Genomic DNA, 21,110 nt, shown 5'->3' on the forward strand with positions numbered 1-21,110 from the left:
TAAAGTGGATATTGTGTGTGCTTGGTAGCTCAGTTGTGTCTGACTCTTTGTGACCCCATAGACTGTAGCCCCGCAGGCTCATGTGTCGATGGGATTATCGTGGCAGGAATACTGGAGTGGATATCAACAGTACTCTAATCTTATGATTTATTGTAAAATTTGATAATCCCTGTTTTAAAAAGATGAGCATACTGTGTTTCAGGTTATCCGAAGGGGTTCCTTCAGAGCATCTGGAAGTTCTTGATTCACGTACTGTTGAAGCCTGGCTTGGGGAATTTTGAGCTTTACTTTGCTAGTGTGTCAGATGAGTGCAATTGTTTGGTAGTTTGAGCATTCTTTGGCATTGCCTTTTTTGGGGATTGGAATGAAAACTGACCTTTTCCAGTCCTGTGGCCTCTGGCGAGTTTTCCAAATTTGTTGGCATATTGACAGCCATTATTTGTCAGTTAACAGAGATACTCAGTGAAGAGAATTACAAACATTTTTTGCCCTTAAGTAGCTCACAAATCAGAGGCTGAAGCAGAGATAGTATACAAAGACCAATAAATGTTTCAGCCATCTACTGCTGAGTAAAAAATGTAACGGCATGAAATTATATCCATTTTATTATGCTCATGGATTTTGTGAGTGACTTTGGACAGGGCACAAAGGAGATGGTTTGGCTTTGCTCTACAATGTCTGGGAAAACTTAGGCTATGGGAACTAGAATTCTATGGCGACATCTTCACTTTGTTGATCTAAAACAATAAAACAGCCAGTTATTTTACCAACAAAATGGATTTATTCCAGAACAGCAAAGAATAGCATTTAAGCAGGATGGAATCTATGGGAAACCACAGACAAGTGCAAAGAACAAAGCAGAAGAATGCTCTTTTATAGGGAAGGGCAGTTGGGTGGAGCTGCTATAAACAAGGAGTCCATTGGAAGAAACTGGGAGTTTCTGAAGTGTACCAGCTTTTCACTGGCTGAGTTGTGGCAGTCTCTTACTGGCTGGCCTCTTGTCTGGCAGTGAGAAATTCTTTGTTCCTCCTGCTGGGTAGTCAAGTGATAACTATTTTCCTTTTGGAGACACCAAGATACCATGTCTTCCATTTGGGTCAGCAACTGACCTGGAGTGGTAGATAGGGCTGAGAGCACTCCCTATGGCCTCCTAACTCCAGTTAAAATGAGGTTTCTGCTTATTAATTTTCATAACTTATAAGTCTGGCAACTGGGTTGGGATAATTGGAAGACTAGACTCTTGCTGGGAACGTTAACGTTAACGTTAACTGCTAGTAGCATCTCCATGTGGCTGGACTAGGCTTCCTCACGGAATGGTTTCAGTGTGGTCAGACTTCTTAATATGATTGCTCAAAACTCTAAGAGTGATTTCTAACCAACAAGGTGAAAGCTGCAGGTCCTGTTAAGACCTAGCCTTTCGTGTCACAATGTCACTTTTGTCATACTCTATTGGTTAAAGCAGTCACAAGCTCACAGACGTCTCTCATCTTCAACCAAGAGAGAGTAGTGTAAGTCTGGATAGGAGGAAGTGGGAGACTCTGAATGTGATGGATATTTCTCCTTGGCTGCCTCACATTCTCACCCTCTTCCCCTCTCTACCTTAGGTAACCTTAACAGTAACAAACAGGAATATGAATGCTTAAAAATAGCTGGAGAAAAAGAAAAGAGATTAAGATAGGCCCAAGATTTATCCTCCTTTTCACAGATCCTGACATGGCAAATTAAGGTACAATGCCCAAGGTTTTTGCAGTAAGAGATGGAAAACATCCTTTATTTCCTAACATAGTATCTTGGGGAATTTATTTGAATTTCATTTAATCAAATGTCAAAATAGGATAATACTCCCTCTCCCCACCCCACCCCCAAATAATACTAGTAAACTCAGCCAGTTAAAGATAGTTCAGAAAGTTTCTTTTGGACCAAAATTTCTATGTGATCTGTTGTTATGTTTTTACATTTTTCTGAGTTCCTAATTCCAATGATCACTCAGCATGGCTTAGATCTTTCAATTATTAAACAGTTGTATCTTGGGCATCTTTGCTAATGTGGGGAGTCAGCAGTGTCTAGGTGGCTTTCCTAATCCTATTCTTCTAATAGGTCATTTACTTTGATTTGTTCCTTGCTTCTATTCTATTTCTTCTCAAGTTTGTAATTAATATTTGTATTACTATTTATATTTTAAAATCTCCATTCATGGTAATAAATATAGGAGAATATTTGTATAACTGAATGACCTTTATAATTGATGGTCAAATTCTGTGCCTAATTTTTAAACTATATCTTGTATTCTTTCTTACAGAAAAGAAAAACATTTTTTATAAAAGTGTACAAACTCAATCAGGATTTAAAAAAAAGGCACGATGAGAAGAAAATGGCCAAATAGCAGTGATATTAAGAGAACCCAGCAGTTAAGACAATTTTCCCAACTGCATTAACAACAAAAAAAAAAAACACACACACACTTTAAAAGCGGCCTGGCAAAATTCACAGTTCATGTGGGATAGTAATTCTAGTGGAGTAAGTATATTTCGTTCTTCCTTAGAAGGATCTGACATAACTGCTTAAAGAACAAACATAACTACTCCCATTTCCCACCAAGTCACTGCACAGGAGTTGTGGATGGTTATCTTGACCTCCTATTTTCCATCTGATTTTAGGGAAGGAGGAGAGTTGCCTCCACCCCTTGGTATGCATTAAAAAACATCTGGAATGAGGGGGTACAGACTAATTCCCCTGTGCCAGGGGAAACAGTTTACAGCCCAGGCTTTGAGTGTGAGTCTAGGCTCCACAAGTTACCATTTTGTGTTATGGAGTAACTCATCTAACCCTTGGTGCCTCACTTTCCTCCTCAGGAATGAAAAACTAGCAATACCACTTACTTCACAGGGTTGTTGTAAAGATCAAATAAGAGTAACACACAAAACTTGCTTATAGTCTCCACTAGATGATGAACTACTACCTCAAGAATAGAGAAGGGGCCGTTTTCATCCTTTTGTACTGTTTAAAATGAAGAGTGGGTATGCAATCAATGGCTGACAAATCACTGACATAATTCATCTCTGGTAGAAATTGGTAACAGCTCAAATTTCTTTCTCACTATTAAATACTAATGTTGTAAACAGAGTTCACCTAGTTTAAAATAATCTAGTCTCCAGGATCTTTAAGTTCATCTGAATATGTTCTTGCCAATATAGCTAAGTTTCAAGATCTGGCTCCAAATGTGTGGGCCATTTCAGAACCTTCTCAAGTAAGGCTATAGATATTTTTCCTAAGGCCTGTCAAGTGCCTGGTACTATCCAAAATGCCTTGGGCAATTCAAAAGAATCACAGAGCACACAAGTTGGAGGAAATATAGAAATTTGAGGCTTGGGGGAGTTGACTGATTTGCATATCTAACAGCATAAAAGAAACAGATCTACAGCTAAAGTCAAACTCTGACTCCCAGTCAGTCCACTATGTCCTGTCAACTGTGGAAATTTCATATTTAAGCATATGAGAATTGAAGAGAAACACAAGCCCATAGTACCTGACTTGACAGGCTTATTCGGTGTACAATACCGTCTTGTTGCTCAGTTGCTCCATCGTGTCCAACTCTTTGTGATCCCATGAACTACAGCGTGCCAGGCTTCCCTGTCCTTCACTGTATCCCAGAATTTGCTGAAACTCATATCCATTGAGTCGATGATGCCATCCAACCATCTCATTCTCTGCTTTCCCCTTCTCCTCTTGCCCTCAACCTTTCCCTGCCTCAGGGTCTTTTCCAGTGAGTTGGCTGCTCACATCAGGTGGCTACAGTACTGGAGCTTCAGCTCCAGGTCAGGGTTGATTTCCTTTAGGATAGACTGATTTGATCTCCTTGCAGTCCAAGGGACTCTCAAGAGTCTTCTCCAGCACCACAGTTCTTAGTAGTCTGGCTTGTTGAAAGAGGAAAAGTAAACTCAACCTCACTGTTTGAGGTCTTTTCTGGGAACTTTTCTTCAGTCTTGATCCAGGTGAGTGGAAATTCAGGGTTTTTTTTGTCCAGAGGGCTCAACAGGCAGTCGAGAAGTACTCTGCCGAGTGTGCTGTGAGGAATTCTACTGAGGTGCGCTGCTATTGCTGGTTATGGGCAGGCTCTTTCAGGATCACAGCTTTGCCCTGCTTCTGAGCAAGTCGTCTTCTCTCCTCCTTTCTGAGTAATTCATCCAGGAGCCAGGGTCCAAAGCCTCAAATTCTGACAATGAATTGTCAGTTGGAGATTATATTTGTAATCTAAATTTAAATTTGAAGGAGAAAAAAAATTATATTTTGAAAAGTTAAAAGACATTGTCAAATGTCAAAAGCAAATACAAAAAAAGATGAGCTCAAACCAAAGTGATACCCAGGAAGTAGTTATGGCACAGTATCAATTCCAAACACTGATCAGGTCACTTGATCACCTGGGAGGTGAATTTCCAGTCATTTGGAGGGGAGTACTTTTATCTTTTTAAAAGATTTTTCTGCATCCAATATGTTACGTAATAAGAAAATTAACACATCTCCCCCCCCCCCCAAAAAAAAGAAAGGAAAGGTACAAAAAAGCAAAGAAAGTATATGCTCCATGTTCTCAAACTACGTCTTTTTCTAAGAAACAAGTACATTTAACTGCATGAGAAAGAAAATGCAAGCAATAAAATTCTACTTTTAAAAGTTTTAAATTTGCCAATATATGAAATGTAAAACCCTGTGCAGAAGAAGCTGCACTGATATAATCACCAAAGAGGATGCTGCTGGGGGCTCTCTGAATCAAAACAGAATACACACTCAGATTCTACTGACATCAAAGACAAACAAAACCCTTACAAACACACTTTCATATAGGAAAGTTCTTCAGTGTCTTTCAGATTGATCTCACCTTCTCTTGAAGATTCTACCCTTGCTCACGTGAGGGTATCCCACAGTCCTTTGAACTATCATAAATTACTGCATTGCATTCTTAAGCAGAACTTCCCAGGTGTTTCTTTTTCCTAACACTTAAGTTACTTGAAATTTGGGACTTTTTTTCCCTTCGTCATTCATTTTGTCACTCCTCGGTACCTGGTATCAGGCTTCAGACACCCTGGATTTCCATAAAGTTGAATAGTAATTATATATTTTATATTTATAAGGTATAGGTATTCCTGTATTCAGTTCCTGATTTCATTCATTATCATCTGAGTGATGAGGGGCTAACCCTAATCTCTCTGCTCCCTCAACTAAAACATTGGGACAAGAATCCTGGCCTTGGAGGTTCTTTTACAGGTACTCAGAGAAGTAAGTAGTGGCATGTAACAGAAATGATCTCAACAGATGGTCTGATTTTGTGAATTTTCATGATGCTTTCAAAATCCTTTAATATACATTACCTGCTAAAAAGAAATACCCATTGCCACTGGATCAATTCCCTTCTCCAGGTCTCAATATCTCCTCCTGTAAATGAAGGACGTTAGGCTAGATTTAATCCATCCCTTAGTGAGCCTTCTTTCTGAGAAATTTGTTCTCAGGTGCCACTGAGGAATAGTCCAAAGTGGCATTACTCTTTTCTCTGACCGGCTTGTAGCTAGAGGACGAGCATAGTCCCCTAGCATAGGGATCCAAAGTTGCAGGTGAGATACAAAGGCCTCTCATGCTCACCCCACAGAATTCCCACACTCTTTTCCTGATGTGGCTCTGTCCCTCTCCTGCCTCTTCAAATCCACCTTCAGAAGAACGTTGCTTTGACGAGCCAACGGTCATTCTAGAGAACTTAAAAGCCCAGACAGTCATTGCTGCAACGGTCAGAGCACGAGGTTTTGCTTTGAGTGAAGGGTCAGGGCGTGCTGGGAGCAGGTTGGGGGCGCAAGGGTTCCTTCCATCCTTGCCTTTGTCCACGACGCTGACTCTGGTTCGGCCTCAGTTTTGTTCCTATTTGTTCTCAGACCCATGTGACACTGGTAGGTCTCTCCTGGTGCCTCTGATTGGCTGTCCGCCTCACTCAGTTCCTCGACCCTCTCATATCCATCCTTGGACCAATCATCCTTCCTTGTCTTGCTACCCACGCTCTACTTGGTAACACCTTACTGGTGGAGCCTGGTACTGACCTCCACTTCTTTCACCTGCGTTCAGACATCAACTTCTTATTAATAGATATATGTGAAGAGGAACTAAAAAGCCTATTGATGAAAGTGAAAGTGGAGAGTGAAAAAGTTGGCCTAAAGCTCAACATTCAGAAAACGAAGATCATGGCATCCGGTCCCATCACTTTATGGGAAATAGATGGGAAACAGTGGAAACAGTGTCAGACTTTATTTGGGGGGGGGGCTCCAAAATCACTGCAGATGGTGACTGAGGCCATGAAATTAAAAGATGCTTACTCCTTGGAAGAAAAGTTATGACCAACCTAGATAGTATATTGAAAAGCAGAAACATTACTTTGCCGACTAAGGTCCGTCTAATCAAGGCTATGGTTTTTCCAGTGGTCATGTATGGATGTGAGAGTTGGACTGTGAAGACAGCTGAGTGCCAAAGAATTGATGCTTTTGAACTGCGGTGTTAGAGAAGACTCTTGAGAATCCCTTGGACTGCAAGGAGATCCAACTAGTCCATTCTGAAGGAGATCAGCCCTGGGATTTCTTTGGAAGGACTGATGCTAAAGCTGAAACTTCAGTACTTTGGCCACCTCATGCGAAGAGTTGACTCACTGGCAAAGACTCTGATGCTGGGAGGGATTGGGGGCAGGAGGAGAAGGGGACGACAGAGGATGAGATGGCTGGATGGCATCACTGACTTGATGGACGTGAGTCTGAGTGCACTCTGGGAGTTGGTGATGGACAGGGAGGCCTGGCGTGCTTCGATTCATGCGGTCGCAAAGAGTCGGACACGACTGAGTGAATGAACTGAACTGAACTGAACTGAAAGGAGATCCAACCAGTCCATTCTAAAGGAGATTGGTCCTGGGTGTTCTTTGGAAGAAATGATGCTAAAGCTGAAATTCCAGTACTTTGGCCACTTCATGTGAAGAGTTGACTCATTGGAAAAATCCTGATGCTAGGAGGGATTGGGGGCAGGAGGAGAAGGGGACGACAGAGGATGAGATAGCTGGATGGCATCACCGACTGGACGGACATGAGTTTGAGTGAACTCCAGGAGTTGGTGATAGACAGGGAGGCCTGGCGTGCTGCAATTCATGCGGTCGCAGAGTCAGACATGACTGAGCGACTGAACTGAACTGGACTGAACTGAACTTAACTGAACTGAACTTGTCCATGCTCTTTATGTTTAATTCCTCTATTGGTTTAATTACTACAGATTTATAAGAAACCTTACTATCAAATCAATCAAGACCAACTTTTTCTTTCTTATCAAAATTATATGTTTCTTTTCTTGGCTCTTGACATTTCCCTAGGAAGGGGTTCAGAGAATGCTTTCCCCAAAATATACCGTTCTGGCATAAGGATTATTTTGAGCTGAAGGCAATGGAGAAGGAGTAGACAGAAAAATTCTCTCCTCTCCCATGCAAACAGGAAGGGCAGGAAGATTCTCACTTGCTAGAGACAAACCTAGACTCCTCAGCCCAGAGAAGGCTTGGAGTTTGATCCCACTACCATATAAAGGTTTGTCACCCTAAAAATTTCCCCATGTCATCCCTTGCAATAACCCTTGAGTCATGGCCTCTTACAAGATTAAAAAAGAGAGTTATCTTTTAAAGAGTCTGTGGTGACCCAAGGATGAAAGAGCAGATAAAACCAAAGAGGGTCTTGGAATGCAGGAACAGAAAAACCAGACCTTTATCATTCTTCCCTTCCCAATGTTGTAACTATTAATAGATTTCAGGTCCTCCTGAGCAGTATAACTTTTCTCCCCTCCTACCGTATGGGGAGAAGGTTTTTACCTTACTCCACCTCAACCCAGTATACGTGCCTCATCCAATCAGCAAGTGACCCACGAGATCTGTATCCTACTCCTTGTACCCTGGGTATAAAAGTGGACAAAGACACCTCCCTGTTCAACATCAGTTCTCCATTGAACTTCCCCAGTTTTCTGACAGTGTCCCCCACTCTAATAAACTTTATTCTCCTCTTATTCTCCCTCATGTCTGGAAATTCTTTTCCAAGCCACACACAGACTAGGACTGAGTTGTCTTGGTGCAGGGAGAATGTTGCTTTTTATGGTTGAGCAGTCTTGGTGACATGTAACGCAGGTAACACAATGTACAAGGGAGGGGAGAGAGGAGGCCAAAGGGTGGAGAAAATATTTTATGATTAAATTTTTCTTCCCTTGCCATAAAATATGAATTTTATTGCACATTACTAAGTTTAGATTTTTGTTTTTTTGATAGCCTAACCCTTCAGACTGGAGAAGGCAGTGGCACACCCCCCCCCCCCCCCCCAGTACTCTTGCCTGGAATATCCCATGGACGGAGGAGCCTGGTAGGCTGCAGTCCATGGGGTTGCTAGGACACGACTCAGCGACTTCACTTTCACTTTTCATTTCCACTTTTCACTTTCATGCATTGGAGAAGGAAATGACAGCCCACTCCAGTGTTCTTGCCTGGAGAATCCCAGGGACGGTGGAGCCTGATGGGCTGCCGTCTATGGGGTCGCACAGAGTCAGACACGACTGAAGCGACTTAGCAGCAGCAGCAGCAGCAGCAGCAGCAGCAGCAGCAACCCTTCAGACATTTGCAGAGTTTATGGTCAGAGTGCTATCTCTACTTTTGTCCTTGTACTATTGTCCCTACCAGCTCAAAATAGTGTCACTCATGCTAAAGTCCATGATACTAAACCTAGACTGTAACTTCTGAATTAACTACTGCTTCAACCTTCCCCAGGTATCTTATTCAACCAGTTTGGAATTTTCTGGTCAGCACTAAAGAGATAATCTAGTCTCTTGGGTCCTCTTTTACTCCCCCTTTCTAGAGAAAGTCTGCATGATAAAGACCCCCTGCTGTTCTCTTCCCCTCCCCCATCCCCCAATCGGGTGTGTCCTGGTCCTGATCCAAGATAACGCTTTCTTTTCTTTTGCTAATGACTGTGCCTCTCCTAAATTCTAAAGGAAATCAGTCCCGAATATTCTTTGGAAGGACTAATGCTGAAGCTGAAGCTGAAGCTTCAATACTTTGGCCAGCTGATGTGAAGAACTGACTCATAGGAAAAGACCCTGATGCTGGGAAAAACTGAAGGCAGAAGGAGAAGGGGACGACAGAGGATGAGATGGTTGGATGGCATCACCGACTCAATGGACCTGAGTTTGAGCAAACTCCAGGAGATGGTGATGGACAGATGCGGGGGACGACCCGTGAAGGGTTAAGTCTTGGGAGCTCCCTGGCAGGTATGCCGGGCCCTAGGACATGTGCCTAAGCTCCCTGTCCTGCCACCCTCAAGAATTTTTGTAACCCTTAAGGCTCCAAGATGTTTGGTTTCGGCAACATTTCATAGAAGATAGATTATCTTATTGTGTATACTTCATAGAAGATAGATATTCTGATTGTGTTCTGTATACAATGGTAAGGGTCTGGTGATTGTATCCTGAGATTAAAAAACAACCTTGTGAGTGCCTTAAGTTACGTACTTTACCCTATATATACCGCAGCACAATAAAGCAAGGTATCAGCCATTTTGGTCTGATCCTCTCAACCCCATCTTTTGTCTCTCTCTGATTTTCTTAGCGGGGACGCTCCGTTCTCTCCCTGTGCAGGTGCGACTCTTGCTTGTGCTGGCCGCGGCAGACAGAAAAGCCTGGTGTGCTGCAGTCCATGGGGTTGCAAAGAGAGGCAACTGAGCAACTGAACTGAACTGTGTTTGCTGGAAAACCTCCCATAACTAGCCTCCCTCCCACAACACCTTTCTTTCGTTTTCAGCTGGTGAAAGTATGTGAAGTGGTAGCTTTGAGTCATTTCAGAGTTACTCAGTTTTCCTGAGTATTTCCCATGTACACAGGAGGTATACATGTTGTCAAACTATTTGTTTTTCTCCTGTTAATCTGTTCTTTTTATTACAGGGCCAAGAATTTAGAAAAGTAGAGGAAGTATTACATATCTAAAGTAGGGTCCTGGAGCAACACCCAGTGGTGTGTGGCAGACAGAGGGCAGGACATGAAAGTATCTTTCATTCTCAGGGGACGAGGGAGATTGCCAGTTTACCCAGATTACCATAGGAGGAAATGAGGTCAGGTTGGTTTATCTGTTGCCAGGGAAAACAGGTGAGGAGCACCACCGTCACCACCCCTTTGATAGACAACAGAGTAGATGGAGCTACAGCAAGTACATAGGCACTTACAGATTAGGATCTATGATTCAGAGGGAAAGTCAGTTCTGTGAGTAGGGTGTAGGTGAAACAGGCACTGGTGGAGCAGGGGCTGTAGGTACAGAGAGGAAAGGAACAGCCATCTTGGGCGGCCTAATCATACAACGTGTGGATAAGGGTGTAAGGCAGGCATGTGTGGCCTTTGGCATGATTTTAAGGAATGTAGGTTGATCTACACCTGGTTATACATTAGCTCCCAGCCACCCCCACCCCTAATCTAAGCTGAACCCCCAGAGTGAGGCCTCTATAAAGGAGAGGCTGCAGCTTCTGAAGAAGGCAGGGACAGGAATGAACAAATGAGAAGTATGGAGAGGATGGCACTTAATGAAGACCACCTTCCAGGTTAAAAGACACTTGGAAACTATGAGAGGATATACTGACTGAAACTGATCACCCTGCAGGCACCATAGCAACCGTTTGCAGGAGTTATTTTACAACAGGAGGTCAGGACTGCCTTACACAGAATTGATAAGCCACCACCAACCAGAGGTATTCAGAAAGGTCAAAGGAGATGCCATGTGTCCTACCACCTCCCAGAATCTTTCTTGCTGGCATCCTTCTTGGCTGAGCAATGCGTGAGACACAAGGAAGTACCTGAGTCAGAATGATTGTGTTGAGGCCAGTGTGAGGAAAGCAGGAGAGACTCCATCTTGAAACCTGTCATCCATCTTAAAGACAGGATGTGAACTGGGCCTGAACCCTGCCCAAGAGTGAGGAAACTGTTGCTAGTGAAAACCAGGTCTCCTGGAGGCTTCCTTCCCTAAAGATGACAAATGGAGATTGTAGTTGAGGTCAGGCTGCCCCTGTTAGATTAACCATGGAGACATCCCCCCTTGATGTATAATCATTGTTTCTCCCCTTTAACCTTAATTGTTTGTTCTCCTAGCACCAAAATCATATACAAGAAAAAAGTTGCTAACATGTAACCAGTCACAAACGTAATGGGGGGCATAAAACTGGGCCTCTCAGAAACAGGATCCTTGTTGGGAACTGATTCCCCCGGACCTGCTGGCATAATAAACTGTACTCCACTGTGATGTGTGTCCTTCAAGGTGTGTTTCTGGATTCCACAACAATTGGACAGAGACAACCCAGAAACTAATCCCATCACCATAAACCAGAGATTGGCAGAGCAGCTCTCCTGGGTTCCCTTACCCTCCTGCTCTCCCCCACAAGACTCCTTCCCAATAGTCTCTTGCTTTGTCAGCACCTGTGCCTCCTCCAATAATTCATTTCAGAGCGTCATACAAGAGTTACCTTTCAGGCCCTGGAAGGGGTTCTTCCAGGAACAGAAGGACAAATCAGGGACAGTCATCCTAAGCCCCAAACTGAATTTCAATGTGTGTATGTGCACAGGCTTTTAAGGCGTTTATACAGATCTTTCGTCAGTTCTTACAGGAATGTGTACACCCACATGGTAAGAATCTCCCACCCTAGACTTTAAGGGGAGATAGTCAGAAACAGCAGAGCAGCACCCACGGCTTTGAGCAATGGAGAGCTTCTTAAAGAGTTTAACTTATGAGTTTAGCCCTTTTGTTTGTGCTGAGTCCACAGAATTTTCCTAAAACAGGAAGGAACTGTCAGGGAAATGTATGCCTCAAAGGAAAATTATAGCACACCCTTTAGTGTCATCTGATTCTGATTCAATGAGAGGTATTTTACAATTCTGTAAATTTTTGATAACTGGCAGCAATAGAAAATAATTTCTGTCTTGTTCAGTTGCTAAGTGGTGTCTATGCAACCCCATGGACTGCTGCACACCAGGCTCTTCTGTCTTCCACTATTTCCTGGAGTTAGCTCAATTTCATGTGCATTGAGCCTGTCATGCTATCTAACTATCTCTTCCTCTGCTGCCCCCTTCTCCTTTTGCCTTTACTCTTTCCCAGCTTCAGGGTCTTCTCCAATGAGTTGGCTCTTGCATCAGGTGGCCAAAGTATTGGAGCAGCAGCTTTAGCATCGGTCCTTCTATTGAGTATTCAGGGTTGATTTCCTTTAGGATTGACTGTTTTTATCTACTTGCAGTCCAACGGACTCTCAAGAGTCTTCTCCAGCATCACAATTTGAAAGCATCAGTTCTTCCTGGCTCAGCCTTTTTATGGTCCAATTGCTGTCTATAGACATGCAAATTAATTCTGTCTCTTGAAGGGACATTTTTTCCCTCCCAAGTCCACCTTCCTCACCAATCCTCAGCAGTATAAAAGCCAGTTTGGACTTTATTTAGACTTTTACTTTCAATATTCCTGATCTATAAATGGCATCCACTCTTTGAATTCTCCTTTTAACTGGTAGTAAAACCTCACCAGTTGTCTCATTAAAGAGGTAAAATCTTTTCAAAGGGGTTCACTTTTACACTTGTATGAATGAGACTCACGATTGTATATTTTGGGGGGAAATTTAAACTTTAAGTAGGCTTCCGAGGTGGGTAGTCAAGAACCAGTCTGCCAATGCCAGAGACGCAAAAGATGCAAGTTCGATCCCTGAGTTGGGACGATCCCCCGGAGAAGGAAATGGCAACCCACTCCAGTATTCTTACTTGGAAAACCAGAGGAGCCTGGTGGGCTACAGTTCATGGGGTTGCAAAGAGACAGACATGACTGAGCTGCTCACACAAACACTCTTTAATTAGACTTTTATTCCCTATTTGACTGGAAGGAGTTTCTAGTGCCACTTTCATAACCATAGCAACCGGAGCCTAAGATAAATGCACAGAATTCCTAAAACCCCCACTCCCTCTCCTTTGGGGTGACCAGAAGGGAACAGCACTAGGCTCCTTTCTTCTCCCCTTCCCTCTCATTCCTCTCCGTCTTTCTCCTTTTGCTCTGACACGCTTCCCTTCCTCTTCTCAGATTCTCTTCTTTCTGGATCTCCCCTTCGTCCCCATTTTCTCCTTCCTTCCTGCCCTCGTCCCCCCTTTCTCCTCTTCCCCTACCTTCCAGAACCCGCCCGGACATGGAGCTCCTCCATACACACACACAGTTTCTCCCACCGGGACGGGGGCCACCATCCGCTGGGACACCCCCAGGACTGGGTCACTCACACCCAGACCAGCCTCCGGTGTCGCAGAGGGACGCTCTTAACTTGCAGTGGAAAGGAGGGTTTCCTAAAAAGAAGGGAAAAGGGAACATTACAAGGTTCTATTCAATAAAACCAAAAAACGAAACCTAATATAGAGTTTCGATGTAGCGAATTTATAAAAAAAAAAACGTAAAAGCCATTTAGAAAGGGAGCAAAGGTTTACAGTGTGAGCATTGGTGGTTCAGTGGTAGAATTCTCGCCTGCCACGCGGGAGGCCCGGGTTCGATTCCCGGCCAATGCAACAGTGTTTCCGTTTTTCTCTTACTCTAATTTTGAAAATGCTCTGGTTTTGAGCTCGGAAATGTTCTATTTTCGAATTTTGACCTACTCATATATTTTGTAACCGTTAAGACCCGCAATCACTTCTGCTAGGTGAAAGGGGCAGACTGGTTGGCGACTGGTTGTTCTCCTAACAAGCATCCAATTTTCTGCCTTCAGAATATATAAATCAATCTGTTTCGGATTCATTCTTTTGTTTGTAGCATGAGTAAAATTAATGAACGGGCTTTGAAAGGAAAGTTTCTCCAGTTTCTAAAAATAGCCTTTTACGTAAAGTGTAATAAAGGAATTATTTTGAATACTTAATATCGCGGTAAGCAGAGTGGCGCAGCGGAAGCGTGCTGGGCCCATAACCCAGAGGTCGATGGATCGAAACCATCCTCTGCTAGCTCTTTTGTATTTTTCCTGAGAGGAGCTGTTTTGTATTTGTCCTGAGGGGGCGCGCGAGGGGGGGCGCGCGAGGGGGGGCGCGCGAGGGGGGGCGCGCGAGGGGGGGCGCGCGAGGGGGGGCGCGCGAGGGGGGGCGCGCGAGGGGGCTGGCGCGCGGTAGTTCGAGGAAATGAAGGACTGTAGTCTTAGCAACCCTGACGCCCGTCTTTCTATACCTAATGAAAACGTGAGTAATACAGGAATAAACTTTATTCCAAGAAAATTTTGAGACAAAAAAATTCACAAATCAGAAAGGTTTTAATGTCAGATATGTTATCTCAGAGAGCAGAAAATTAGTGTTAACCCATCGTATTGTAAACAAGAACTTAAATTTAGAATTAAAACCATATATAGCTAATTTCAGTTTCAGAAATTTGGTTAAAGGGAGTTGAAATTAATTTAAAATAACAATTCTCAAAAATCTCTCCCTGCTGCTCTGTTTTCCTCCTTAACACATCACTATGTAGTATAAAGGTATATTTTACTTTATTCATTCAGTATTTTGTCCCCCTGTGTAGTATCTATTGCTGTACTATTGCTGTAGTATCTAGACCATGGCCTGTCACATCTTAGGCACTGCTTGTTTGTAGAAAAGCTACAATTTCAAATACACCAAACAACACTATTCATTGTTACTTTTCACCTTTTAAAAAATTACAAGGGTACAAAAATGACCACAAAAAATCCATCTACTGTTTAACATTATGATATATATTCACTACAAATTTCTTTTATATTTATGGAAAACAACAACACATAAAATTGAAGCACCCTTCAGCTGCACCCCCAACCCTAACATCCCTTTTCTTAGGGTAACTCTATCGTGAATTTGGGAGAAGGCAATGGCAACCAACTCCAGTACTCTTGCCTGGAAAACCCCTGGAAGGAGGAGCCTGGAAGGCTTCAGTCCATGGGGTCGCTGAGGGTCAGACACGACTGAGCGACTTCACTTTCACTTTTTACTGTCATGCACTGGAGAAGGAAATGGCAACCCACTCCAGTACTCTTGCCTGGAGAATCCCAGGGACGGGGGAGCCTGGTGGGCTGCCGTCTATAGGGTAGCACAGAGTCGGACACGACTGAAGTGACTTAGCATCATGAATTTGATATGCGTATCTCCCGTTCCCCTAACCTCCCTTTTTTTCTTTGGATGAATAATTTTTATTTACCAAGAGCCTGAGAACAAGTCATATTATGAAGTTTTTTTTTTTAAATCACACAATGCTTATTCAAATGGTTTGACAAAGTATCTACATGAAAGTCTTTTCTTTATACCATTAATTAAGCCTATTTCTATGCAACTATTATAAACAAACATGAGAATACCTAATATCTATCTACATAAATGTCTGGAATGGAAGGCCAAAGGGTCATATTTGATTTTCACTTGGTTCTAAAGTGAATTCCTTGGTGGTCCAATGGCTAAGACAACACGCTCCCAACACAGAGCGCCAGGCTTCCATTCCTGATCAGGGGGCTAGACCCCACACGCTGCAACAATGATCGAAGATCCTGAGGGCTTCAGCTAAGACCCGGTACAGCCAAATAAGTTAACTAACAATAAAATATAAAGGCAACTTCTTTGTCAACCTGGTAACGGAGTCTTTAGAAATCCTGTCATTAAAGCCCTTTTATCAACTGTATTTTTTTCCACATCAAAGTCCTATAACTGTATAGAATCACTATTCAGTTCAGGTGCCAGGTGAAATCTCACTTCATTTTCAATCTGCTTACACTGATGCCCATGGCAAATACAATTTCCATCTGAGGTGGTTCTTAAAGTACTATCCTCAGTAGCAAGTTTTGTAATCTCACAGATCACCAGAGGCATATGTGATTAATCCAAAAGAAAACGTTTGTCAAGAAAGATGAAACAATTCACTATTTTCTTCTGGGTTCTATTTAAGAATAAATTTTAAGACTGTTCTTGGATATTGTAACCATAGATTGAGCATCTTCTCAAAGTGGAAAATTCATGCTCCCTCCCAGCAAAAATCAGGATTTTGTCAGGTGTTTAGTTTTACAGAAAATATTCAAATATTTATCGTTTGTGGACCAGAGTTAGTGTGTCCATGACCGTCTTGTTTTATTTATTTTAGGGTGCAGAATGTTTGATTTTTGACTTTTTATTTGGACAGCTCTGACCAGACCACAGAACAATACCTCTCTCCTTCTCTCTCATGCCCACAAGTGATTTCTGGGGAAGCTAACTTAAATCCGGTGATTAAACAGAGACAGAAATGATCACTTTACTTATTCCAATTTACTGTCAGTAAAAAGTTGAAGCATTTCAATTGGATCTGGAAAACCCAAGGCCTTTGATCTGTCCTTCTGTTTCCTTGCCACAAGATGGCAGAAGAGGGCAATACTTACATCACCCACTGACGGTAATTATCCCTCAGATCTCTTAATAGTAGAAGGAAAAAAAATCTCAGAAAGAGCAAATAATAGAGGCGATGAATAGGAAGTCTATGGGTTCAGGATGAAATTAGGGGACTGCTCTTGCCAGCTTCCAAGACCTAATGACAGGGGCGCAGATACTGGAAAAAGAGGAGTGAATGACAAACCCTGTATATTTTGCAGGACTCATTGACATGTTGGCATAACTTTCAGGAGGCTTGTTGCCTGTGACAGGGACAAAACTGTTCATCTGATATAGGTCCATATCCCCAATTTTAAGGGAAGTAACAAAGGGAAAGACACTAAATGCTGCACTCTTAAGTGGGGTTATGGATGTAGGGGTTTATTTTGCTGTTAATGCGGAGGAAAAAAAAAAAAGAATTACAAAAGCAATCATTTGTTGGTAAAAGGGGATGCCAGGGTAGCGGCAGATGTTAATGATTCCAACCGAAAAGAATTTAGGCACTAATGAAAGATGCAGAAGACTGGGGAATTGACGGACTTTCGATCATGCCTTGAGAAATTCCATTCCCTAATAATCCTAACTAGCCCATGCGTTAAATAAACATGCTCTTCTCTTTAATACTGAGTTCGCTGACCTCTTTCGCGGGATTTTTAATTGTGTACTCAGGACACTACCAGAAAACTGCTCCCCCAGCCATATGATTCCTGGATGTTTCCCTTCCGTTGCATCCTGATTAAACATTGGAAGAACCCGGCTTTCCCAAGCTGCTGGGTTTCTTGTTCAACATTTTCTCTTTAAGTACCGTCCCGGACCTTTAATATTTCCATGAATCATTCCAACTCACCCTAAGATCTTCGTAGACAGGGGTAATGTTGCAGTACCTATTATGTAGAGGATGGGAAATAGAAACAAAGAGGCAATTTCGCTCAGGATCCGACTGCAGAACACAGAACCGTTAATTTTCAGCTTTATGGCTCTAGGCTCCCGAGCCTTGTGCATTCCAAGACAGAGCTAGTAATTTACTTTCGAGAAAATCTCTACAAAACGCGCAAAACTGTTGGCAGAGTATCAGGCCAATTGCAACCCACGGCGGGCTTTTCAAATAGTCCTGCTGCCCAATCAGAGGAGGGGGCGTTACTCGCTTTGAAAAAAAAATTCGGTTGCTGTACTGGACTGCTACGGCTAAGTCACTTCAGTCGTGTCCGACTCTATGCTACCCCATAGACGGCAGCCCACCAGACTCCCCCGTCCCTGGGATTCTCCAGGCAAGAACACTGGACTGGGTTGCCATTTCCTTCTCCAATGCATGACAGTGAAAAGTGAAAGTGAACCGCTCAGTCGTGTCCGACCCTTAGCGACCCCATGGACTGCAGCCCACCAGGCTCCTCCGTCCATGGGATTTTCCAGGCAAGAGTACTGGAGTGGGGTGCCATTGTAGCTGAGGGCAAAACTGAAAATCCATTTCAGTGGGCAGCAAATAACCCATACTAAATCTGCATGGCAATTTTGCGCTCTATTGCAGAGCCATGATCGACTGAGGCCCCATAACCTGCCAGGCTCCTCTGTCCATGGAATTTTTCAGGCAAAAATACACTGCCTAAATTCTTATCCAAGACTGCTTGCGGAGAGCTTTAAAAAAATTTTTACCTCGTTTTCCGCCGTCAAACCAGCAGCGTTATCTGAGTGAAACTAGGCTACAACCAAGTGCACCAGCTGTTTCTCTGAAAGTGTAGGTGGCTCTGAAAAGAGCCTTTGGGTTTTGCAGGGCTGCGAGCCGGCTCACTTGGAACTGGTGTACTTGGTGACCGCCTTAGTGCCCTCAGACACGGCGTGCTTGGCCAGCTCTCCGGGAAGCAGCAGGCGCACGGCCGTCTGGATCTCCCTGGATGTGATGGTCGAGCGCTTGTTGTAATGAGCCAGGCGCGACGCCTCGCCCGCGATGCGCTCGAAAATATCGTTCACGAACGAATTCATGATGCCCATGGCCTTGGACGAGATGCCGGTGTCCGGGTGGACCTGCTTCAGCACCTTGTACACGTACACGGAGTAGCTCTCCTTGCGGCTGCGCTTACGCTTCTTGCCGTCCTTCTTCTGAGCCTTGGTCACCGCCTTCTTGGAGCCCTTCTTCGGGGCTGGAGCGGACTTGGCTGGCTCAGGCATGCTGACAGAAATCACAAAATTTCCGAGAAACAAAGGGAGCATAGAGTCCCTTTTGTAGTCACAACTCCATATGCAAATAAGTCTTAGTAAACCTCTCTATCTGATTGGTGAATACTAGTGATGACGTCAATACCAACATTGTCCAATAAGAGAACGTATTGTAAGAAATTGCATTTGTCTCCTTTAAAATAGTTAAGGGAACTTTGGCCAATGGAACGGCTGCTTTTTCGCGCGCACTGTGGCTATAAATTGTGAGGTCCTTTGCTTCAGTTATTCCTGGTGTATCTTCTGAGTACTGCACTATGTCTGGACGTGGCAAACAAGGCGGCAAAGCTCGCGCCAAGGCCAAGACCCGCTCCTCGCGGGCCGGGCTCCAGTTCCCCGTGGGCCGCGTGCACCGGCTGCTCCGCAAGGGTAACTATGCCGAGCGGGTCGGGGCCGGGGCCCCGGTGTACTTGGCGGCGGTTCTGGAATACCTGACAGCCGAGATCCTGGAGCTGGCGGGCAACGCGGCCCGGGACAACAAGAAGACCCGCATCATCCCGCGTCACCTGCAGCTGGCCATCCGCAACGACGAGGAGCTCAACAAGCTGCTGGGCAAAGTCACCATCGCTCAGGGCGGTGTCCTGCCCAACATCCAGGCGGTGCTGCTGCCCAAGAAAACTGAGAGCCATCACAAAGCGAAAGGCAAATAAGGTCTAAATTCATGCTTCAACCTCTAAGAACAAAGGCTCTTTTCAGAGCCACCCATAACTTCTGTGGAAGAACTGAGCACTCTCCTGAAACCTGTCGTGCCTGGCTAAGATTACAGTACTGTATAAGGAATATGTAGGCCCCTATTGACTGAACATGCATTAACATCTGGTAAAGAAAGACCAATTCTCAGTTTACTCCACTGTAAAACCATAATTGCCAGCCAAGAAACATTTCTGACGGTTATTTTGTTTCAGCGATTCTGGGTTTTTATTATTAGTACCCAATGGTCCAATAGTTAAAACTTCTCAAATGTTTTTTTCAGGGCTACCTATTTACAAAAACATCTAATCACTTCAATGTAAACCTAGCATCACTCCAGGCCTTCTGGTCAGTACGCAGTTTACATATTGAAGTCCAACCATTTGCATCAAAATCAATTAAATTAGACAACCACTTACTAGTATTCAAGCACACAGCAACCCCCCACCCCACCCCCCACCTCCCTTTCCCTACACCACGCTGAGCAAATCAAGTTCTGTCTTCATAGGACCAGTGTGCCGGTCTATTTTGAAACTTTATTTTAGGTCTTGATACAAACATTAAATGCAGATCTTGATTCAGTTATGAAGTGGAACTTTTTAGATTAGCAAATACATTACTTTGCTGTAATTTCCCCCCATATTATCTGAAAAGGGAAAAAGACCCCAATGAAAATGAATTTCTTTTAGAACAACTTAGTCCCTGACTTACAAAAATTCTGGACCAAATTCCTTTCTTACTGGTGAAATCAATATTTAAGTCGAAAACCAAAAAAAAACAAGATACAGTGCAGCCATAATTCTTCCCTGCGAAAATATAAAACACAAATTTAAGAGGACAGAAAACAAAACCTTTTCAGGATAAGATCCAAATGAAGATCGGTTTTTAACCAATCAGATTACTCCAGCCAAGTCTGGCCAATCAGGATCGGATCATCTGTATAAAGTCTCGTCCTGGCACCGGTTGTTCAGTTGCCTCTTCCGCGACACAACTGTTCAAGCTATGGCTCGTACAAAGCAGACGGCTCGCAAGTCCACCGGTGGCAAGGCGCCGCGCAAACAGCTCGCCACCAAGGCGGCCCGCAAGAGCGCGCCGGCCACCGGCGGCGTGAAGAAGCCGCACCGCTACCGGCCCGGCACGGTAGCTCTGCGCGAGATCCGCCGTTACCAGAAGTCCACGGAGCTGCTGATCCGCAAGCTGCCGTTCCAGCGGCTGGTGCGCGAGATCGCGCAAGACTTCAAGACCGATTTGCGCTTCCAGAGCTCGGCCGTGATGGCGCTGCAGGAGGCGTGCGAGGCCTATCTGGTGGGGCTCTTCGAGGACACCAACCTGTGTGCCATCCACGCCAAGCGCGTCACCATCATGCCCAAGGACATCCAGCTTGCTCGCCGCATCCGCGGGGAAAGGGCATAAACTATCCTTAACTGGCTTGGGGGCATTAGCTTCCTCCCAAAGGCTCTTTTAAGAGCCACTTCCGTCTTCACTGAGAACAGCTGTTACACAATTTTTCTCCTAAAGCCGAGGAAACCTTTATCTCAAAACTACATAATCTTTGTCACACAATACAGGTATGAAGCGTACTTGCCAAGGCTGAACACGCCGTGACAATTTTGTAAGCTATTTTTAAAAGCTTACTGATAACTGCTAATAGGGGGCAAGAGTGTCTCCACTCATAAGACCACCTGGGCCCTGTCTGAGTTTTCCAGTGTGAAAGTCTCTGTAAGAAGGAGTCAGTTAACAAAAGTTCTAATCAATTACTGATTAAACTGTCCAGGGTTCAAGGAAGG

The 21,110-nt window shown here is 44.0% G+C and overlaps 3 protein-coding genes, 1 long non-coding RNA gene and 2 other non-coding genes across 9 annotated transcripts; 5 read left to right on the forward strand and 1 right to left on the reverse strand.

The window, feature by feature from the left end:
* Positions 1–761: 761 nt before the first annotated feature.
* On the reverse strand, positions 762–18,612 carry LOC101119941 (histone H2B type 1-C/E/F/G/I). Of its 4 annotated transcripts, XM_042237201.2 has the most exons (5): positions 17,273–18,612; positions 13,210–13,380; positions 10,875–11,040; positions 5,364–5,427; positions 762–4,251 (listed from the first exon to the last, which is right to left on the reverse strand). In XM_042237201.2, exon 1 carries the CDS (start codon positions 18,586–18,588, stop codon positions 18,208–18,210), a length of 381 nt encoding a protein of 126 aa, XP_042093135.2. In that variant the 5' UTR covers positions 18,589–18,612; the 3' UTR covers positions 762–4,251; positions 5,364–5,427; positions 10,875–11,040; positions 13,210–13,380; positions 17,273–18,207. The 4 variants fall into 4 exon arrangements, 3 of the variants coding, with proteins under 3 accessions (XP_042093135.2, XP_060259373.1, XP_060259374.1); XR_009597627.1 differs by lacking the exon at positions 5,364–5,427 and having other exon boundaries at positions 17,273–17,452; XM_060403390.1 differs by lacking the exon at positions 10,875–11,040 and having other exon boundaries at positions 18,076–18,612.
* On the forward strand, positions 8,446–9,616 carry LOC132658263 (uncharacterized). Its single transcript, XR_009597635.1, has 2 exons — positions 8,446–8,671; positions 9,031–9,616. It is a non-coding gene; the product is annotated as an uncharacterized LOC132658263 (long non-coding RNA).
* On the forward strand, positions 13,526–13,596 carry TRNAG-GCC (transfer RNA glycine (anticodon GCC)). Its single transcript has one exon. It is a non-coding gene; the product is annotated as a tRNA-Gly (tRNA).
* TRNAM-CAU (transfer RNA methionine (anticodon CAU)) lies at positions 13,951–14,022 on the forward strand. The gene has a single exon. It is a non-coding gene; the product is annotated as a tRNA-Met (tRNA).
* Positions 18,613–18,860: 248 nt separating the features above from the next.
* Positions 18,861–19,341, forward strand: LOC101120200 (histone H2A type 1). Its single transcript, XM_004019032.6, has one exon. The coding sequence runs from the start codon at positions 18,891–18,893 to the stop codon at positions 19,281–19,283; it is 393 nt and encodes a 130-aa protein (XP_004019081.1). The 5' UTR covers positions 18,861–18,890; the 3' UTR covers positions 19,284–19,341.
* LOC106990414 (histone H3.1) lies at positions 18,861–20,798 on the forward strand. The gene has a single exon (XM_015102558.4). The coding sequence runs from the start codon at positions 20,326–20,328 to the stop codon at positions 20,734–20,736; it is 411 nt and encodes a 136-aa protein (XP_014958044.1). The 5' UTR covers positions 18,861–20,325; the 3' UTR covers positions 20,737–20,798.
* The last annotated feature ends 312 nt before the right edge of the window (positions 20,799–21,110 follow it).

This window comes from Ovis aries, chromosome 20 (assembly GCF_016772045.2).
Source record: "Ovis aries strain OAR_USU_Benz2616 breed Rambouillet chromosome 20, ARS-UI_Ramb_v3.0, whole genome shotgun sequence".
NCBI lineage: Eukaryota > Metazoa > Chordata > Mammalia > Artiodactyla > Bovidae > Ovis > Ovis aries.